We start from the raw sequence: 20,211 nt of genomic DNA, 5'->3' as shown, positions 1-20,211 counted from the left end.
AATTTAACAAGGTTCTCCCAACTCAAGATATTATGTTTGATGAGGATATTGCAGTGATGGTGACTTTTTGTTTTTTTATCAAGTGTTTTTAAAGCTTGTTTATGGAGAATATGGATAGATTTTAATTTTAATAGATTTACATAACAAAGGTTATTTATTCGAATGAAACACAGTCAGGAAAATGAAATACCGTATTTCTTAGATTTAACGCTGCAGCTTTTATTACACAATGTTCATTTTTGGTGCGGCATTTAATCTAAGAAATACAGTATTCTAGGCTAGCTGTGCTAGCATGCTAACGTGTCTTTAGACTAGCTTGCTACATTTAATGTTCTTAGCTAGTTTGAACAGTACGGTCTTCTAAATCACCCGATCTGTGTTGCACAGACTTATGTCGTTGTTGTAATTGTGCCAACACGAAAGAAACTGAGAAACTGGAAGATAACTGTCCTGACAGTGAGGACTGAGTGTCCTTAACCCTTTGACGCGTACGAACACACCGGTGTGTTGAGTCCTGGCTGGTCCCTGGAGCGTACCAACACACCGGTGTGTTGGAACGCGTCCTTTAGAATGTCCAGTTTGGCTTATTACGTAACAATAAACTCTTCAGCATTAGCCTACGCGTATGTTATAAACATGAATCTCAATTTACTGTATATTTTGAGAAAGTTTACCTTTATTATCCATAAGAAAACGTTCAAACAATTTAGTTTAGCTAATGTTAGCTAACAGCTAACCAAAAATAACTCACGCTTTACTCACGCCACCTAGTAAACCATAATATTATCCGTTTTCCTTGACTTGGCTATCGCTTTCAACAGATTTTACTATTGTACAACCAACCAGAGATCGAAATAATAGATATACGTTCACAAATATGCATCTAAAACATCTGACATTCGTCTGTCTTTCGTCTCGTTTTGAGCTACTAGAAGCCATCTTTGATTTTTTTGTCTTCCGGCAACAAATATGACCCTTGATGATGTACCCCTTGACCCCGTACACCTCAGTATTTTCTCGTGAGAAGATTAGGTCATCTCGTTGACCATTTGACACCCACAATGCAGAGTACTGATCAAAACAAAAAACATGGCAGCCTACATTATCGTCATTAGCCAAGTTAGCTTCTCGAAAGCTACACTACGATAATATATCATATCAATTCACTGTGGATTCACCTGTGTGAATATTTAAAAATCGGAACAGTAATGACAGTACTAAGTTATTTTAATAAATATTTTAATAAGTTATAAAGCCCACACCAACACGTTTCTTAATTTTTAACACGTATCCTTTTACTCATTTCAGGTAGCTAATTACATGTCCAGGAAAGGGTACAATCTCGTCATTGTCACGTTACATATCAATGAATATCATTAGCACACAGCTATAAAAAATATCACATCAAAATTATTTAAAACCTTACTGTGTAGGGGTAGGCAAAGCTTCCGTCAACATATCGGCAAAAAGGTACAGCATGTTTGAGTTGTGTGATGTACTGGCTATGTTTAGGACATGATCCTTTACACAGGATCCACTATGGACATCCAGGATCATGAAGGGCTTGGGATTTCTGGATCTGTTGTCATGACAAGTCAACTGGTATTTATTGTCATCATATACTTACAGTACACAATGAAACAAAACAACGTTCTTCCAGGACCTAGACATAACCTAGACAACTACAACAACTGTGTGGAATTAGGTCAATAAAATTGGTCCAATAAGACAAGATGAAATTTGTGACAAATGCCTCAAAACACCAAGAAGTGGGGATACTGTGAATGTAAACAAGTAAGCTAGTGCAAGGGAAACTGAATGTAAACATAACATACTAATACCATAATACATGGACATCAGTTATTGAGGTAGCAGCAATATGCAAAAATATTGAGTTTGATGATGTACAGGAGCGTGTGGGGTGCATGGGTTTGTCCACAATGCGTGTGGGTTTGGGGATGCAGCATTTGGTATAGATGTTTGTGAGGGAGGGCAGAGAGATCCTGACTATCTTCTCAGCTGTCCTCACTGTCCTCTGCAGGCCGTGATGCAACTCCTTGGGATGCTCTCTACAGTCCCTCTATGCAATGTGGTGATGGTGTGGGATGGGAGATGGGCTTTCAGCCTTTGCAAAAAAATAAACATGCTGCTGGTACATCAAGGAATTAGGTGTTTGACGGTCTCGTTGATGTTCAGCAAGGAATGGTCACTTTGTGCTGACCGTACTTGCTCGACACCTGAGAGAAGGCCATGTACTATACATGGACAATTTGTACAGCAGTGCTGTCATGTTCTGTTTCTTGGAACGGGGCCTGTGCAGGCCAACATTCACCTGTAAAATTATAGGGAGATGTTCAAGATATAGAAAACGGTCAACAGCAGGCAATCAAGTGGTATGACAAGTGGTGCGTTTCATTACCCTATGAAACATTACAGTCATACATTGCCGTCTTGTCATTTCAATAGGTTGTTAGATTGAATAAGCATAAAGTCTGGTTTATTCTACATGTCGTCCATCAACTAGCCCTAGCCCAGATTTTCCAAACAAATTACACTTGCCTCTCATTTTTGCTTGAACTGTGGCCTGACAATAAATGAGGAATACATTTTCTATCAACACGGAAATTAATGACAGTAGATGGTAGCAAGAGATCACAAAACATAGCCATCAATATAGAATGGATGTCTGAATTATTGTGTTTGCTTTAATTTGACTAAACATGGCAAGTTAGTAATCGCTAGTTACCTGAATAATACCCTTTACTACGAGCTAGCTAGTAAAAACATCAGATAGTGGAAAACAACCACAGGTCATGCTTTCGTCTCAATATCATGCCACAGGTATGTGTATATTTTGTGGGTATAAATAATCTACTCACCAGAAAAGTTTCCCAGATAAAGATGCCAACCAAAAAGGTTTGAAGGTATCCAAGCAGCATGAGCTTGCTTGATCGCCTTTCGCCGAGGTGTGTGGGAGTCATGTTCCAGTCTCGCCTATAGCTCAATTTGGTTGACGATCAACAGTTGCTGCTAATTTACTTGGCTATGTTACGTAGTTTGTGTAGTAGGATTATAACAAAGTAATGCAAGTGCATCTAGTCAGTCTAGCGTATTACTAGGATTGTAATGTATCGTTTTGTTTTCGTTTAGCTGGCTCCCATCCAGTAACTTATTTTGTGAACACTGGCTGCGTTGCCAACTCAGAAGGTTTACGAGATGGAAGCCAGCTAGAGAAAACAAAACGATGAATATAAATCAAATTAGACTGACTGGATGTATCCAAATTATTTTGTATTCGTTATAATCCGACCACACAAACAACGTAACATAGCCTAGTAAATTAGCAACAGCTAACTTGTTGATTGACTCTTTACTACACTACGAGCTAGCTAGTTTGGCAAAAACATCACCTCGTGAAATACAACAGTTCATGCTTTCATCTCAGTATCGTGCAAACTATATGGGTGGTATAATTTGAGTTATACAAATACTTCAGTCACCAGAATAATAGCCAAAATATCTACTTTGAAGGTTTCCGCCAGTCCCCTGAAGCGGAAGAAATACGTAACGAGAAGGTGGATAAACAAAACAACCAATGAATGGAGTATTCGTCACTAATACGGGGTGCAAACTAGGTCAATGGAAAATGCGAACCGAGAAATACTTAGCAATTCGATTTTAATGCGTCATAATCAATTTCTGGAACGTTGAGATTGATCCAAACTCACGCGCATAAAAAACTCACTCTGGGGGACCAGTCAAGGAATTTAGAACCTACGTGTGAAAGGGTTAATCTGTTATTCCTTATTCTGTTTTGTACTATTTTATTATCATATTTCATATTTTTCATAAAGATTGTTTTTATGGTTGATCAGTGTTGTTTTCATTTGTGGATGAATGAATGAATGGAATGTTACAACAATGACAAATCTGTGCAACACAGTCCTGCAGAAAAACAGGAACATCTGCCTGTCTCACAGGCACTTTTGCAGCCACAGTGCATCACATGCAAAACACTGTCAGGGGCCGGATTTCTGGTCATCCAGGTGACGTGCAAGGTCCCATCCTCTATTTGCCAACCATATCCATCCATCTTGCCACTCTGTTGACAAAAAGCAGCTACCTTATTGGTGTAGAACGATCACGTGTCGAACCGTGCCACCACTCGTGACCAAAATCCTATTACGCTCTGAAGAAACTAGTTCTGCATAAAACAGACGCATCGACAATCGACTGGAATTTCAGCGACAAACTTTTTTTTTTTTTGGTAGCTTAGCACGACTAGTTCTTTTTTATGAGCTAAAGATTGTGTATATGTCAGACTGTGGAGCGTGATGAAACGATAACAGGGTTCACCTTACGGCCTAAGCCTGGAACACTGCATTTACAACCGTGGTCCATTTTCAATATCCTTGTAAAAACTTCCAAACCTTCTTCTTTGTAATTCCCGTGGAAGTATAGTGTCTGAGATCTAAATTTTGGGGCGTGACAAAGGTACAGACCAGAGCCAAAAATGTGGAGCCACATTTGTGACGTCACAAATGTTGCTTTTTTGAAACCGACCGTTTTACAACTACATTTTTTAATTGTGAGATTTTTATAGGAGAGAGGTGTCAATGGGACTTGAGGTTCACTGTATGTCCATTTTACCCACCAAACTGTTGTTATTCAACTATGACAAGGTAAACTCAGTTTTGCAGTCAATGACTCCTTTAAACTATTGATGTCCATGCTAAAACTAATCTCAAACGTTAATTCCTTGGATTGGATTAAGCAAGGGGAAGTTTGTATTGTGCATTGTGTTGAACACTTCTTGTATGCATCGAGTTTAGAAGAAAAGAAAGAGATATGAGTAATGAATATATTATTGTTGCTTGCTTTTCTACAGGTACACTCTTGCACTTTTGAGGTTCATGTTGTTTAAATGTAAATTGTTTAACTACATGCTCTTATGGTTCTTGCCTTTGGCACTTATTTGGTTTTTCACAATGTATGCTTCATGTTTTGGCTACCCGCAGATGCAATGATTAATGCATCCATGGCCAGGATATAATTATAAAATATGACATGATTTTAAAAGTGACCTTGAACATCAACTATGCAATACACTTAAATGTATTTAGTGCTAATACAATTATTAAGCCTATTTGGAGAGAGATGTTTATAATGTGACAATATGTCAGTCATCGTGTGATAACGAAAATATGACTAGGCCTAGACTACTTGTTCTGAGCAGGTGTTGTCAGTGAACAGGCTGTAAAACTGTTGGCTAAGTTACAGACACATGAAAAACTGATGCTAATTATCTGTGAAACATTTTCTAACAGCAGTCAAATTGGCGTTGTTTGTGTCAAACAAGTTGTGAATTTGTTGTAACATTAAAACAGGAGATCATGACTTAGCCTACTCTGTGTTCAAAGTGATGCTCGAGCTCCAGTGGTTTCCTCTGTGGGTGAACGAAACTTTCGGAAGAAGTTGTAGCAGAATCAACCGTGGTAAAGTTGGTTGGAAGTTCGATATTCAACAGATATTCAGACGCCCAGAATTGTGTTAATTTAGCCGGAGTTTAGCGACGCTACGACCGGCCGCTTAGCTTTTGGCTGCCTAAACAACGCGTATATTTAGGGACCATCAACAAATTACACATTTAAAATTTCAAAAAGAAAGTGGAAAAAAAAGTTGAAAAGTCAATAGCTTTTCAACAACATGAACTAGGAACATAAAGAATTATGTTTAACTGTTCAAAATGTATGCATACACATTGCACAGCCTTTATTCTGTTTATTTTCATTTCAGGTTGTAACAAAATGTTTTTTAATTCAAAATAAATCTTCAAACTTCAATAGCTTTTTGGTCATGTGACGTATCATCCTCAAATTAGTTTCAGAGTGTTCTTTGACTATGTATACATGTTGCACAGCATTTAGTTTTTTCATTTTCACCTCAAACTATTTTCAGTGAATTGTTTAGTATTTCAAACTTCAATAGCTTTTTGGTCATGTGACGTATCATCCTCAAATTAGTTTCAGTGTTCATTGACTATGTATACATGTTGCACAGCCTTTAGTTTTTTCATTTTCAACTCAAACTATTTTCAGTGAATTGTTTAGTATTTCAAACTTCAATAGCCTAGTGGTCATGTGACGTATCATCCTCAAATTAGTTTCAGAGTGTTCTTTGACTATGTATACATGTTGCACAGACTTTATTTTGTTCATTTTGTACGGCTGTACTCAGAGTGACTAAAACACAAATTCCTGCTAACGACACTGCTTCTGTCTGGAGGGCTTAGGCAGATCACCAACTACAAGCCCAGAGCCCCCCACACCGTTAACGACTCCCAAATAGCCAACGACCTGAAAGAGTTCCACTGCAGATTTGAAAGACAATTGGACTGTCCTGAACTGCACCTCCCCACCCAAGAGGCCTCCCCCCCACCACAGTGACGACTCTCTCCATTCAGGAGAGAGAAGTTAACAGACTTTTAAAGAGGCAGAACCCTCGCAAAGCAGCTGGGCCGGACTCTGTGTCTCCAGCCACCCTCAAGCACTGCGCTGACCAGTTGTCTCTGGTGTTCACCACCATCTTCAACACCTCCCTGGAGACATGCCATGTGCCAGTCCGTCTCAAGTCCTCCACCATCATCCCTGTGCCCAAAAAGCCAAGGCCAACAGGACATGACTACAGACCCATCGCACTGACCTCTGTGGTAATGAAGTCTTCAAAGACTCCTCAAAGCCATCACGGACCCTCTCCTGGACCCCCTGCAGTTTGCCTACAGAGCCAACAGGTCTGTGGACGACACAGTTAACATGGCCCTCCACTTCACCCTACATCACCTGGACTCCCCAGCATCCTACGCCAGGATCCTGTTTGTGGACTTTAACTCTGCCTTCAACACCATCATCCCCGCCCTGCTCCAGGACCAGCTCTCCCAGGTGAACGTGCCCGACTCCATCTGCAGGTGGATTACAGACTTCCTGTCTGACAGGAAGCAGTGTGTTAAGCTGGGAACACAAGTCTCTGACTCCCGGTCCATCAGCACTGGATCTCCTCAGGGCGGCATCCTTTCCCCTCTGCTCTTCTCCCTATATAGCAACAGCTGCACCTCCAGTCATCCATCCGTCAAACTTGAAGTTTGCGAATGACACCACCCTCATTGGGCTCATCTCTGACAGGGACGAGTCTGATTACAACTGGGAAGCTGACAACCTGGTCACCTGGTGCAGCCAGAACAACTTAGAGCTAAATGATCTTAAGACAGTGGATATGGTTGTGGACTTCAGGAAGAATACAGCCCCACTCACCCCCATCACCCTGTGCGAATCCCCAGTCAACACTGTGGAGTCCTTCCGCTTCCTGGGCACTATCCTCTCCCAGGACCTCAAGTAGGAACTGAACATCAGCTCCCTCACCAAGAAAGCACAACAGAGGATGTACTTCTTACAGCAGCTGAAGAAATTCAACCTGCCAAAGACAATGATGGTGCACTTCTACACAGCCATTATTGAGTCATCCTCACCTCCTCCATCACCGTCTGGTATGCTGCTGCCACTGCCAAGGACAAGAGCAGACTGCAGTGTATCTTCCACGCTTCTGAGAAGGTAATTGGCTGCAATATGCCTACCCTCGAGGACCTGCACACCTCGAGGACCCTGAGGCGAGTGAGGAAAATCTGATTCTGATTTTCTTCTCATACTATTGTAGATGAATTTCTGAATGTTTGAAACGTCAAAAGGTTTTCGGTCATGTGACCTGTATATTTCAAAGGCCTGTTTAACTGCTAACAAAGTACATTTGCACATGTCCATTTAGAGGCTGAGACTTTCTCTCATCTAATCACAATTTGTGTTAATGACAGAGACATATCCAAACCCTTCGACTCCTAGGAAGTGGAGTAAGGGGTAAAACCAAAAGGCCAACTGTAAAGTCAAATAGGCCTGGACTGGTAATTTGTCATACCGGGCAAATGCCCGGCTGGCTTAGGCACCTTTTGGGCCGGTGTAAAATAAAAACGTGATAAGAAGAAGCCCTTATTCCAGATGGCAACAGACATTCTGGAGTACAGGTATGGAGAGTTAAATTGGAGATTACGTCTGATTGAATTCAATATTAACTTTTGGCTTGAAATATACTTTCATTTGGCTCCAGTCTTTGATGAAAACAATGACTGTTCACTGTGCGGAACAGACAAGCCCCCTGGATGTGGACCAAATACAATATGGGTCAGCTATTTCATTGTAACACTAGTGTGAATGTAATTATGACAATACTACTTAATTAAAGACATGCATTCATGTCAATATGATAAATTAACTCCAGAAATGATATGGTTTACATGTATGTAAATCTTACAATCTGTGTGGAGGAAACAAAATGTGTATGCCTGGTTTAAACTAACCAAGAATTACCATTGCTCACACACAAATAACTATTTTGCAGCTTTATTTGCTACAATCCAACAAAAACCCAGCAGTAAGACACAAGGTCATTATTAGAAATATAGATAATCTGAGGGCATTTCTTATGCTAGTGTGTTACAGGTTGTCATTCATGGACTTTAATACTTTAAAACAATATTATTGTAATTACTTTTTAGATCCAGTGTGACTCTTGTCAAAGATGGTTCCATCAGGTATGCCTTGGCATGACTACACCTGTCCTGAACAAAGTAAAGAGAAGAAGATGGAAGTGTTGTCTTTGTCACTGACCGTCTTCTGTAAGTCAAATTGGGAATTCAAAATCTTCAATATTTTCATTTGAACTGTCAGACTGATTACACAATAAAATAAAAAATATATCTTATTAATACTTCTTACATGTGTTTTTCAGGAAACCCCAGGATTTTGACACCAATGTTGATGAGGTGGCTGCTATGTCTGCTGCTGTTATTTTTCTTGCATCCAAATAATTTATTTTATTCATTTGCTTATTTCTTTAGTCTCAATCCCTTTTTGCACAACCTTTTCTTTGTATTGCTTAGAACATTTATTTAAGTATTATGGGGGAAATAACAATTATGTGGCTTGTGTTCTGTATTTAACTGTTTTGAATGTGTTTAGTTGTATTGTTATTAAAGAGCTATTATACTTTATCCTCTACAATCTTTTGGTGTGACCATGCACCTGGTCTTGTGTAATAAAGCTATCAGATGAATAGCACTCCAGTTATTTGATCATATGTCATGCCATGTGCGATGGCATAGATATTGCAGTTTGATACTGTTTAGTGGTTGCATGTTCTGGGTGTGTTGGAAGGAGATGGCGGTGGAATATCAGAACTGCTTCTCCTCCTAAATAGCCCGTTCAGCAATTTATACGTATATATGTAATTTATTTACTAAACCAAAAGGAAAGAAAAGTGAATGGACACTGAAATGGATTTGAGGATGATAGGTCACATGACCAAAAGGCTATTGAAGTTTGAAATACTAAACAATTCATTGAAAAAAGTGTGAGGTAAAAATGAAAAAACTAAAGGCTGTGCAACATGTATACATAGTCAATGCAGTGTTTCCTCTAGGCCTTTAAGAGAGAAAGCGATTCCCCATTGACCTGTCACATCAGAATTTTGATTTTGGGCACGAAAGTCTTGAAATTTGAGTGAGAATGTCGCCCGGTAGACAGCATAGGCTAGTATTAGGCAGCAGCCATGTTTTCACTTCATGTCACAAAGTTCATAATTTTACAGTTTTACAGTCAAATCTACACACAAAAAAGTCGAGCAGGGAAGCTTTCAAGATATATGGGAAATCTGCTTTTTGCACCTAAAATAGAAACGTGAGCAAAGGCAGCAATCGCTATCGAATCAACAGACGTGCAATTTACTGTAGCTAGCAGGGGAAGAATACAAACAACGAAAATCACCAGTTAACTTAATTTAAATTATCAAGAACTATAGACTAATACAATAACAGGCTTAAATGAACTGACAACATAAGTTATACAACTTACGCTACAGTTCTCAAGGACGCACACTCGCAATCACAACTGCGGTGTGAAGCGCGTGTCAGTGCTATTCTCCGACATGCACTCTAACAATCACTGCTGATAGACGGCCTAAAATTTTATATTATTAGTATTATTAGTATTTCTGATACCGTGGCGGCAGAAATGTAGCCGTGGCGGGCCGCCATGCCAAAATCAACATAGAGGAAACACTGCAATGAACACTCTGAAATAGATTTGAGGATGACAGGTCACATGCCCAAAAAGCTATTGAAGTTTGAAATATTCAAAAATCCATCTTCAATAATGTGAGATGAAAATGAACAAAATAAAGGCTGTGCAACATGTATGCATAGTCATTGAACTCTCTTAAATGGATTTGAGGTTTATACGTCACATGACCAAAAAGCTATTGAAGTTTGAAATACTGAAAAATTCACAGAAAATAGTTTGAGTTGAGCTATTGAAGTTTCAAACTTTCAGAAATTCACTGAAAATAGTTTGAGGTGAAAATGAAAAAACTAAAGGCTGTGCAACATGTATGCATAGTCAATGAACACTCTGAAACTAATTTGAGGATGATGCGTCACATGACCAAAAAGCTATTGAAGTTTGAAAAATTCACTGAAAATAGTTTGAATAGTTTGTTTCTTTAAGCGGTAAAAAGTAAGATCCTTTGTTATAGACAGACGAATGTAAGAAACTGAGGCTCTGTGGTGTAGTTTACTCTGTAGAATGGACACTCAGATTGTCTTAACTTTCCACGCTCTCAACGAAGGCAGTCGCATTTTCTTTCCCTCTCCTCCCCCTGACCTTCCCTGCTTGCTTCCCTGCTTGGCTTCTATCGTATTGTCTAGTTATTCACGGAGAAATGCTCTGAAGTTTCAATCATTTGGATAGTTTTTGAAGATATTACTCAAAATCAAATACTACAAAAAGGAACAACCTGAGAGGACTGAAGCCCAAGGAGAACAGAAGTATTTTGGGCTGCCCTCCAAGACTGACCACAAGCAAGCAAACTAAAGCTTGTTCCCTGTAGAACTATGGCTTGTAATGACTGCAAACAACTTACTCAGAGGATAGTCGAACTGGAGCTAAGAGTCAGAACCCTCTTAGATATCAGAGAGACCGAAGACTTCATAGATTCCATGCTACCTAGCCCGGAGGCTAAGCTACCTGCCAATGAGCCACCCATGGAACCAGCTTTCTCTCCACCGGCCGTTGGACCGGATGAGTCATGGCCTGCTCTCGGCGCTAAATCAAAGAAGCCTAGCGCCGCTTCTACCTTCAGAGATGGGACTGTCACCAAGGATAAACAGCAAAAAAAGCGAGGCAGAAACTCTTCCCGCATCACCTCTCCTCCTGTCACACTCAGAAACAGTTTCGAACCACTGGGAACTTTCTCTCCCTTGTGTGTGGAATCCAAGGCGAAGAGGCACAGGAGTGCTAGCCACGCAGCTAACAAACATGAAGGGCCCAGATCGCCGACACACCATGATGGTAGCTACTACACACATGCAAATCCAACACATCATCGTCTGCTGCGACCGGGAGTCCCCCATTTCACTCCAAGCCCCTCTCGGACCACTCGGGGCGCTGTTCGACCCCCTATCAAGCCTAATCAGACAACAATATCAAAGGATTATCAAGATCCAAGGTATGCTAAGACTACCCACAGCCCATCAACACTTAGAGGAGCTAACACTGCTAGCACTATAGTCTGTCTGACACACAAACTGAGATTTATCGATAACTTCAATGTGTTCTGGAACTGTGCAGACCGTTTTCAAGCTGACGGACTCCACCCAAACCGTAGAGGATCTTGACTACTAACAGCAAACATCAATCACGTGCTCCTGACCACAAATCAAGCTTCTCTCCCTATCCCTGTTGTGTCTAAGCTGACTGACGCATCCCAAAAAACCTCCCATGGAACAGAACAGAACATTCAAACAGCCTCCTGCAAGGACATGGGCCCTGCACAGATCTGCACCCCCCGGATGAATTCCCTTGTGATGGAACAGCTCAGTGACAGAGACTTTCCCAAAGAAAAGATACGCTAGGACAGCCACCATGCTATTTCATTGGACATACCGGTCATCATCACAAACAGAAAATGGCATGGTAAAATGCATGGTTACAAACCTGAAACTAGTGTTAGAAGTCACAGAACTATCCATATTCTTCCAACAGATTTATCTACCCCTGTTTTATCTGTTAATACCCCACAGATGAAACTGGCCCTTCTAAATGTTAGATCACTAAATAACAAAACATTTCTAGTTAATGATCTGGTCAAAGAAAACAACTTAGACTGCATCTGTCTAACAGAAACCTGGCTAAACAATGACACGGCAACAGCAACTTTGATAGAAGCGTGTCCGCCTGATTACAGCTTTCACCAAGTTTCAAGGACATCAAAAAAAGGTGGAGGAGTCGCAGCTATTTTCTCCTCTAAACTGTTGTTCAAAATCACTGAGCTAGGTGAATTCATATCATATGAATATCTTGCTATAGAGCTCAAAACCGAATCAATACTTTTTGTTATTATATATCGGCCACCCAAGCACTCGCCAATATTCATACAAGAATTCTCTGAACTATTATCACTATGTGTCACTAGATATGACAAAGTAGTTTTAAACGGAGACTTAAATATCCAAGTAAATAAAAAAGCTGACCCAAGAAATATTGAGCTCTTAAATCTCCTTGACAGTTTCAATCTAACTCAACACATAACAGACCCAACACACCGGCACGGAAACACACTAGATCTAGTGATAACAACTGGACTAAATATCAATAATATTTCAATAACTGATCTACCCCTCTCAGACCATCATTATATACTTTTTAATGTGGAAATTATCCTAACAAAAAATAATTCTTAGTCCATAGAAGATATTTAGACGATACAGCTATGATGACATTTTCTGAACAATTTGCTCTATATGAGCCGACTAACCATGATTGCTCTCTGAATGAAATGGTAGAGAACCTCAATGATGCACTATTATCTGTGTTAGACTCTGTTGCACCACTGAAAACCAAAAAGAAGTGCACAAGCAGAACCTCCCCATGGCTGAGAAATAAAAATGTTAGTGAAACGAAAAGAAAATGCCGTGCAGCAGAGAGAAAATGGAGGAAAACAAAGATCACTATCCACTACAATATCTACAAAGATACACTAACCACCTATAACAAAACCATCCGTCTAGCAAGGAGAGAATATTTATCCAACATTATTACAGAAAATGCCAGAAATTCCAGAGTTCTTTTCTCCACCATTGACCAGCTGCTAAACACTGTCCCTGCCCCACCTCCATCCTCAGCAGTTAAATGTGAAGAGCTTGCTTTGTTCTTCAAGAACAAAATAACTTTGATCAGAGCGAGTATTATTAATAGTGGGGTCGAAACTGACATCAGTAGATTCTGCAACATAACCATGAGCACATTTACCTGTATCACACTTAGTGAACTTTCCAAAATTGTCAGCGAATCTAACTCCACAACCTCAGATATTGATCCTATACCCACAACATTCTTTAAGCGAGCGTTTGATAGTGTCTCAGGTCCGGTGCTAGAGATTATAAACACATCCCTTAGAACTGGCGTCTTCCCAGATGCCTTCAAAACAGCTGTTGTAAAGCCCCTATTAAAGAAACCCAAATTGGTTATTGGTTACCCAAACAGTCTACTTGCAAATTACAGACCAATATCAAACCTTCCATTTATTAGTAAAGTACTGGAAAAGATAGTTTTAGTCCAATTAAATTATTTTCTTGAAGAAAATAACATCCTGGAAGTCTCGCAGTCAGGTTTCAGGAAATATCACAGTACTGAAACTGCTCTCACCAAAATAATTAGCGACCTCAGACTAAACTCTGATGCAAATAAAGTCTCTATCCTTATCCTGTTAGATCTCAGTGCAGCATTTGATACAATTGATCACGACATCCTAATCAATAGACTGGAAAAGCTTATTGGGTTCACGGATAGTGTATTGAACTGGATGAAATCATATATCACAGGAAGGAAGTTTTATGTTAGTTTAGGTGACCATAGGTCCAAGAAACATGAGAACTGCTATGGGGTTGCTCAAGGAAGCTGCTTAGGTCCATTACTTTTTTCTCTTTATATGTTACCACTCGGCAACATAATCAGAGAACATAACATAGATTTCCTTAGCTATGCGGATGACACACAACTATATATATCCACTGAACCCAACGATGCAACGGCCATCAATTCCATTACCAACTGCCTGTTGGCAATAAACAAATGGATGAATGATAACTTTCTTAAATTAAATGAAGACAAAACCGAAGTCCTACTATGTGGCCCCAAATCCAAAAGAGAGATGCTTATTAAGAATCTTGGAGGCTTAACCCCCTGTCTTAAACCAGAGGTGACGAGTCTCGGTGTAATCCTGGACTTAGATTTGAATTTCAACTCTCACATTAATAAAGTGACCAAAACAGCTTTCTTTCACCTGAGGAATATAGCAAAGGTACGACCATTCATAAACCAAAATGATGCAGAGTAGTTAATTCATGCTTTTATATCCAGCCGGCTGGACTACTGTAACGCACTTTTCACTGGTCTTCCCAAGAAAACCACTGAAAGACTACAGCTCATTCAAAATTCTGCAGCTAGATTATTAACCAAAACTAAAAGGAGAACACATTAGTCCTGTCCTAGCTACTTTACACTGGCTCCCTGTTACCTTCAGAATTGACTTTAAGGTCCTTTTCCTCACATACAAAGCTCTACACGGACAAGGACCTAGCTACATTGCTAACTCCTTTATAAACTACACACCAGCTAGAACACTGCGATCATCAAATGCAGGCCTATTAGAGGTCACCAGAAGCAGTCATAAGAAGATTGGTGATTCGGCCTTTGTCAATTACGCCCCAAAACTATGGAACAAATTACCCATAAATATTAGGGAAGCAAACACTCTAGACATTTTTAAAAGACAGCTTAAAACCTACCTTTTTACCGAAGCATTTAAGTAATTTTATCTCAAAAGGGTTTTCCTAATTTTTAAAGTTGTTTTCTCTCTTGAACAGAGATCTTATTGGGATTTTTATTTTTGTTTGAATTGCTTGTATTATCACTTGTATTATTGTTTTTATTGATTTTATGTAAAGCACCTTGAGCTACAATTCTTGTATGAAATGTGCTATATAAATAAAGTCTTACTTACTTACTTAAGGTATTTATGATACCTAACTAAGAGCCAGAGGGTCTTAGTTAGGTCTGGGGGTTGGGGGAGATTGTTATCTCAGTTGAGCGAGCTGACCTAACCTTTTGGCCAAGGAGATTGTGTCCTGTGTCCTGTTTGTGTATCATTAACCATCTCCTCATTTAGAGAGGGAGCTGGGACATCAAAGAACTGTGGGACACTTGATGTGGAGTCAAACTGTCATGAGCAGTGCTGACCAATCACAGAGACCGCTATATTGATGGATTGACCATCAGAAGAACCATTTGTTCTAAGTTTATATAAGGCAGGGTTTTAGGGTTGTTCTTCACCACTCTCTCGGACGACCTGTAGGTTACATCTGCATGTCTTTTGCTATGACCGGTCCAGAGTACTCTGTTAATTCTTAAATTGTACAAACTAAATAAATTATATTGAAACCGCCATCTTGACTATTCATATCTACACAGTGCCACTTGAATTTCCGCCACATCAAAGTGAAAATGAAAAAACTTAAGGCTGTGCAACATGTATGCATAGTCAATGAACACTGAAATGGATTTGAGGATGATAGGTCACATGACCAAAAAGCTATTGAAGTTTGAAATACTGAAAAATTCACTGAAAATAGTTTGAAGTGAAAATGAAAAAACTAAAGGCTGTGCAACATGTATGCATAGTCAGTGAACACTCTGAAACTAATTTGAGGATGATACGTCACATGACCAAAAAGCTATTGAAGTTTCGAACTTTCAGAAATTCACTGAAAATAGTGTGAGGTGAAAATGAAAAAACTAAAGGCTGTGCAACATGTATGCATAGTTAATGAACACTCTGAAACTAATTTGAGGATGATACGTCCAGGGTTCTAAATTAACTTTTTGGATCACCAGCCAATGTGGCAATCAGAATTTCCACTAGCCAAATTCTTTCCGGTGAAAATATGAACAATTATGAGTTTCACTGAATGCATTGGATCATTTTATTAACCTTGTTGTCATGAAAAACACAGAAAATGAAGTAAAATGAAGCACAGAAGTATGATGCAAGGGTATGTGAAATCACCAACACGTGACTAAGTAAGGACACGATTTATTGTAAATGGATAAAACGTCCATTCGCGTCATGAGATTTACTCCTGCCCTTGCATTTACAGTAACGTTTTGTCCTAAGCAGGCATTAATTAAACTGACCTAATATACCCTTTATTAAGAACAGTGTATTTACATTACAGAAGACTGTGTCAGTAAGCAACATAATTTTTCTTATGCGTAGACTACATGCGGCAATCCTTACAAAACATGACAACATTTTCATTGTCAAACACAAGCCATTCCCGACCCGTCAGCCATTTGGCATTAACGTTACATTTTCTTTTCTTCGTTTCTCTAGTGCTATCAATATCCTCATCCCCTGCCTCGTTCCTCTTCTCGCCCCCAGAAGTTTGTCCTAACCACCGCCGCATTAAGTTAACTTTTTACTTTACTACTCTAGCTAGCTCTTATTACCTCCTATGATCCGCTATGCTTCGTCTTACTTCTTCCTTGTGTTTTCTGGTGGACGCTCCGTTCGTTTCCACCGTTTCTCGCGCCGGTTTCATTTCAACTGCGCGCAGCCAATGCACGTATAAAACGTTATCACGTAGCATTACGGCACAGTGTTCATGGGAAACTTAGGAAGTACTGCCAGGGGGATAAATGACCGAGAACCATGCCGAGAACAGAGCCTTATGTATCATTCATGTTAATTTAGAACCCTGGATACGTCACATGACCAAAAAGCTATTGAAGTTTGAAGATTTATTTTGAATTAAAAAACATTTTGTTACAACCTGAAATTAAAATAAAATAAATAAAGGCTGTGCAATGTGTATGCATACATTTTGAACAGTTAAACATAATTTTTATGTTCCTAGTTCATGTTGTTGAAAAGCTATTGACTTTTGAAATTTTAAATGTGTAATTTGTTGATGGTCCCTAAACATACGCGTTGTTTAGGCAGCCAAAAGCATAGGCTAAGCGGCCGGTTGTAGCGTCGCTAAACCCCGGCTAAATTAACACAATACTGGGCGTCTGAATATCTGTTGAATATCGAACTTCCAACCAACTTTACCACGGTGCAGAATCACGTGAACAATTCCAGGATATGCTTTTTTTCATTGGTTGTTGCGTTAAATCTTACCCAGATACAAAAGTGCTATTTTCTGATTGGCTATTGTGTAGCCCCTTTCTGTTTTTTGATCGGTTAAGCGCTGCGGCATATTAAATATATTATAAATAGTTTTTCCGCGTGAGAAATACAATGTGTGGCGGGAGTGCGTGACAAAAGACCAAAATGAGTTACTGTCACGCTCAATGCGTGACACTTGAGAGCCCTGGGGACCCCTTACGCTAAGGTGTATATCCTCATTTTCTGACCGTGCTACATCAAATAAGATGTAATGCATATAAACACAGGAGATTATAATCAACTGCAGTTATTAATATCGAACCTGTTCGGTGAAGCTTGATTTCAGGTTGAGTAACAATGTCCAACAACCGTTGCAGTCGCGCACTCTCCGCCTTTGAATGATAAATCTCCTCTTCGAACTCGGCAAACGATTTTTCAGCGGCCGCGAATATCTCCAAAGCTGCCGTTGTTAATCGTTGACTGATCAAATCCCTGAACACATCTAGTTTAGACATTCTGGTGGTGAAAAAATCGGAACGTTTACGAAACTGTAACTCGAGGAAGTTAGCTTTCTCCTTGAGGCTCGTTCTTTTTAGCCGGATGTAAACAACTCTTCCTGTTCCAGTGATCAGTTCACTGGCTTCTTCGAACCTATCCTGGCGCCATCTGGTGTGGTGGAGTTGGATCATTCGTGGCTTAACTGCATATACCGTAAACTGTAAACATTTCAAAGCCATTCAGAGATAGCGTCCCGTTGGTTTCTGTTGAAGGTGTTCAGTGACAAAACATGTAGCCTAAATAACATAAGGAACGTTTTCTAACCCTAACCCTAACCCATGGATGACGAGCTCTCCCTCACAGCCCACATTGCTGCGGTCTCCCGGTCGTGTAGATTCACCCTCTACAACATCCGGAAGATCAGGAGAAACCTGTCTGAGCATTCCACCCAGCTGCTAGTCCAAGCACTTGTCCTCTCAAAGTTGGACTACTGCAACTCGCTGCTCGCCGGTCTTCCAGCATGCGCAACCCGCCCTCTCCAGAGGATTCAGAACGCGGCAGCCCGTCTGGTCTTCTATCTACCCAGACGCTCAAAACTCTGGTACTGACCTTCCGAGCGGTGAACGGGACTGCACCCGACTACATCAAGTCTCTCCTCCAGCCTTACACCCCCCCACCACCACCTACGGTCTTCTTCTGACAACCGTCTGGTGGTCCCACCTCTCAAGAGCGCCCGGTCCCAACACAAGCTCTTCTCCTGTCTGGCCCCCCAATGGTGGAATCATCTCCCCACCTCCATCAGAGACACTGACTGTCTCCCCACCTTCAAGAAAAGGCTTAAGACACACTTGTTCCAGGAGTACAACGGTACTTAGGAATGATTTGCTGGACCTGATGTTAGCTTCCTTCAGGAACACAATGACTCTTACAGAGGGACTTGTTGCTCTTGTTGGTTAGTTGTAACTGATTTAACTTCTTGTACTCGCTGTGAATTATATGATATTATTGTTGCTTGCTTTTTTCTACAGGTACACTCTTGCACTTTTAAGGTTCATGTTGTTTAATTTGTAACTTGTTTAATTACATCCTCTTATGATTCTCCCCATTGGCACTTATATGCTTTTCACAATGTATGCTTCATGTTTGGCTACTCGCAATGTTTTGGGGCTATCTCGTTGTTATGATCAGTGACCTATGCTCTTTTGTAAAGCTCTCTCTTGGAAGTCGCTTTGGATAAAAGCGTCTGCTAAATGAATAAATGTAAATAACACTTTCTTCCTCCAAGCAATCAAACTTCTGAACTCTTGATCGCTCACGATACATACCTATATACTGTATATCTGCACCGTATTTATCAGCCTCAGGCTGAGTTCACATTCTATACTGCTCTAATAACATAGTGGCAAATGACTATAAACCGACAGCTACATGTCACCACGCCACTTTTGTTTATCTCCTGTATTTTGTACATTGTGTTGTGTAACAGATGTGTAACTTGCGTTAAGTGTAAATGATAATCTAAGGTAATTGTTATACTGCTATGTTGCCTGGAACGGCAGTATATGGTTGAGTGACAATAAAAGGATTTGATTTTGATGAAGATGGCCATCATTCTCACATGAACCCATATTTCAGGTTTGCTCTTCATTAGTTTGTGATTAGCATGCATCATTAGTTCATATATAAGTGAGTATTAATGCAAGTTTTAATGCATGTAATGTTACTGTAAAGTGTTACCCGAAAAGGAGCACATTGTAAACACAACGGATTTCTTAGCAACCTATTGTGATGTCATACTGTAGAATTAGAACACAGTCAGGAAAGTCTGGTCAAATGAGTCAATCGTATCAGTCACCTGCGATACACACCAGCGATATACTCCTGCATATTTACTACTGTTTGTATAGCTCTCGTCGTCCTGTTGCATTCTTGCACACTCCTATTGATTTCATATCAATATTCTACTTCAAAGATCCTTCCAAGGTATGCACTTTAATTGTATTTAAATATTTGTAAAGAGTCGATTCTACTCATTGAAGAAGTTGATGATTTTATAAATGTGATTGGAGAGTGGTGAACACATCTCTGTTGAGCTGTTTTGCTTGGTAAAGGTCAGCAGTATCCAAGTAACCTCCATATCCTCCTGGTTCTAATCCATTTCCTGTGGTATCCATGTTCCCTCAGAGTGATCATGGACTCCATGTCCAACCACACTCTCCTCTGGGTGCAGTCCTACCTTGATGAGCAGGTAGGCCCAACACTCACCACACCATACAACTGGCCTGCACCTACAGTAGCCAATCAGATGAGGTGTGTGTCTCAGCTCAGAGGTTTCACCGCTAATAATTGGTCTGTCTCCAGCGCCAGCTCATCGGGGAGTTCCTGAGT

General features: G+C 40.1%; 1 protein-coding gene and 1 long non-coding RNA gene across 2 annotated transcripts in view; one reads left to right on the top strand and one right to left on the bottom strand.

The window, feature by feature from the left end:
• LOC134006717 (zinc finger protein OZF-like) overlaps nucleotides 1–17,953 on the bottom strand; it is a 36,249-nt gene extending 18,296 nt beyond the window's left edge. Inside the window, exon 1 of the mRNA XM_062445734.1 lies at nucleotides 17,648–17,953. Coding sequence (XP_062301718.1) covers nucleotides 17,648–17,840 — 193 coding nt within the window. The 5' untranslated portion in view covers nucleotides 17,841–17,953. The remainder of the gene's footprint in view (nucleotides 1–17,647) is intronic.
• On the top strand, nucleotides 8,095–9,019 carry LOC134011692 (uncharacterized). Its single transcript, XR_009928496.1, has 3 exons — nucleotides 8,095–8,225; nucleotides 8,600–8,719; nucleotides 8,833–9,019. It is a non-coding gene; the product is annotated as an uncharacterized LOC134011692 (long non-coding RNA).
• Nucleotides 17,954–20,211: the final 2,258 nt, after the last annotated feature.

The sequence above is a fragment of the Osmerus eperlanus genome, chromosome 1 (assembly GCF_963692335.1).
Source record: "Osmerus eperlanus chromosome 1, fOsmEpe2.1, whole genome shotgun sequence".
NCBI lineage: Eukaryota > Metazoa > Chordata > Actinopteri > Osmeriformes > Osmeridae > Osmerus > Osmerus eperlanus.
Note: the sequence above shows the minus strand (reverse complement) of the source record. Positions and strands in the feature narration are given on the sequence as shown.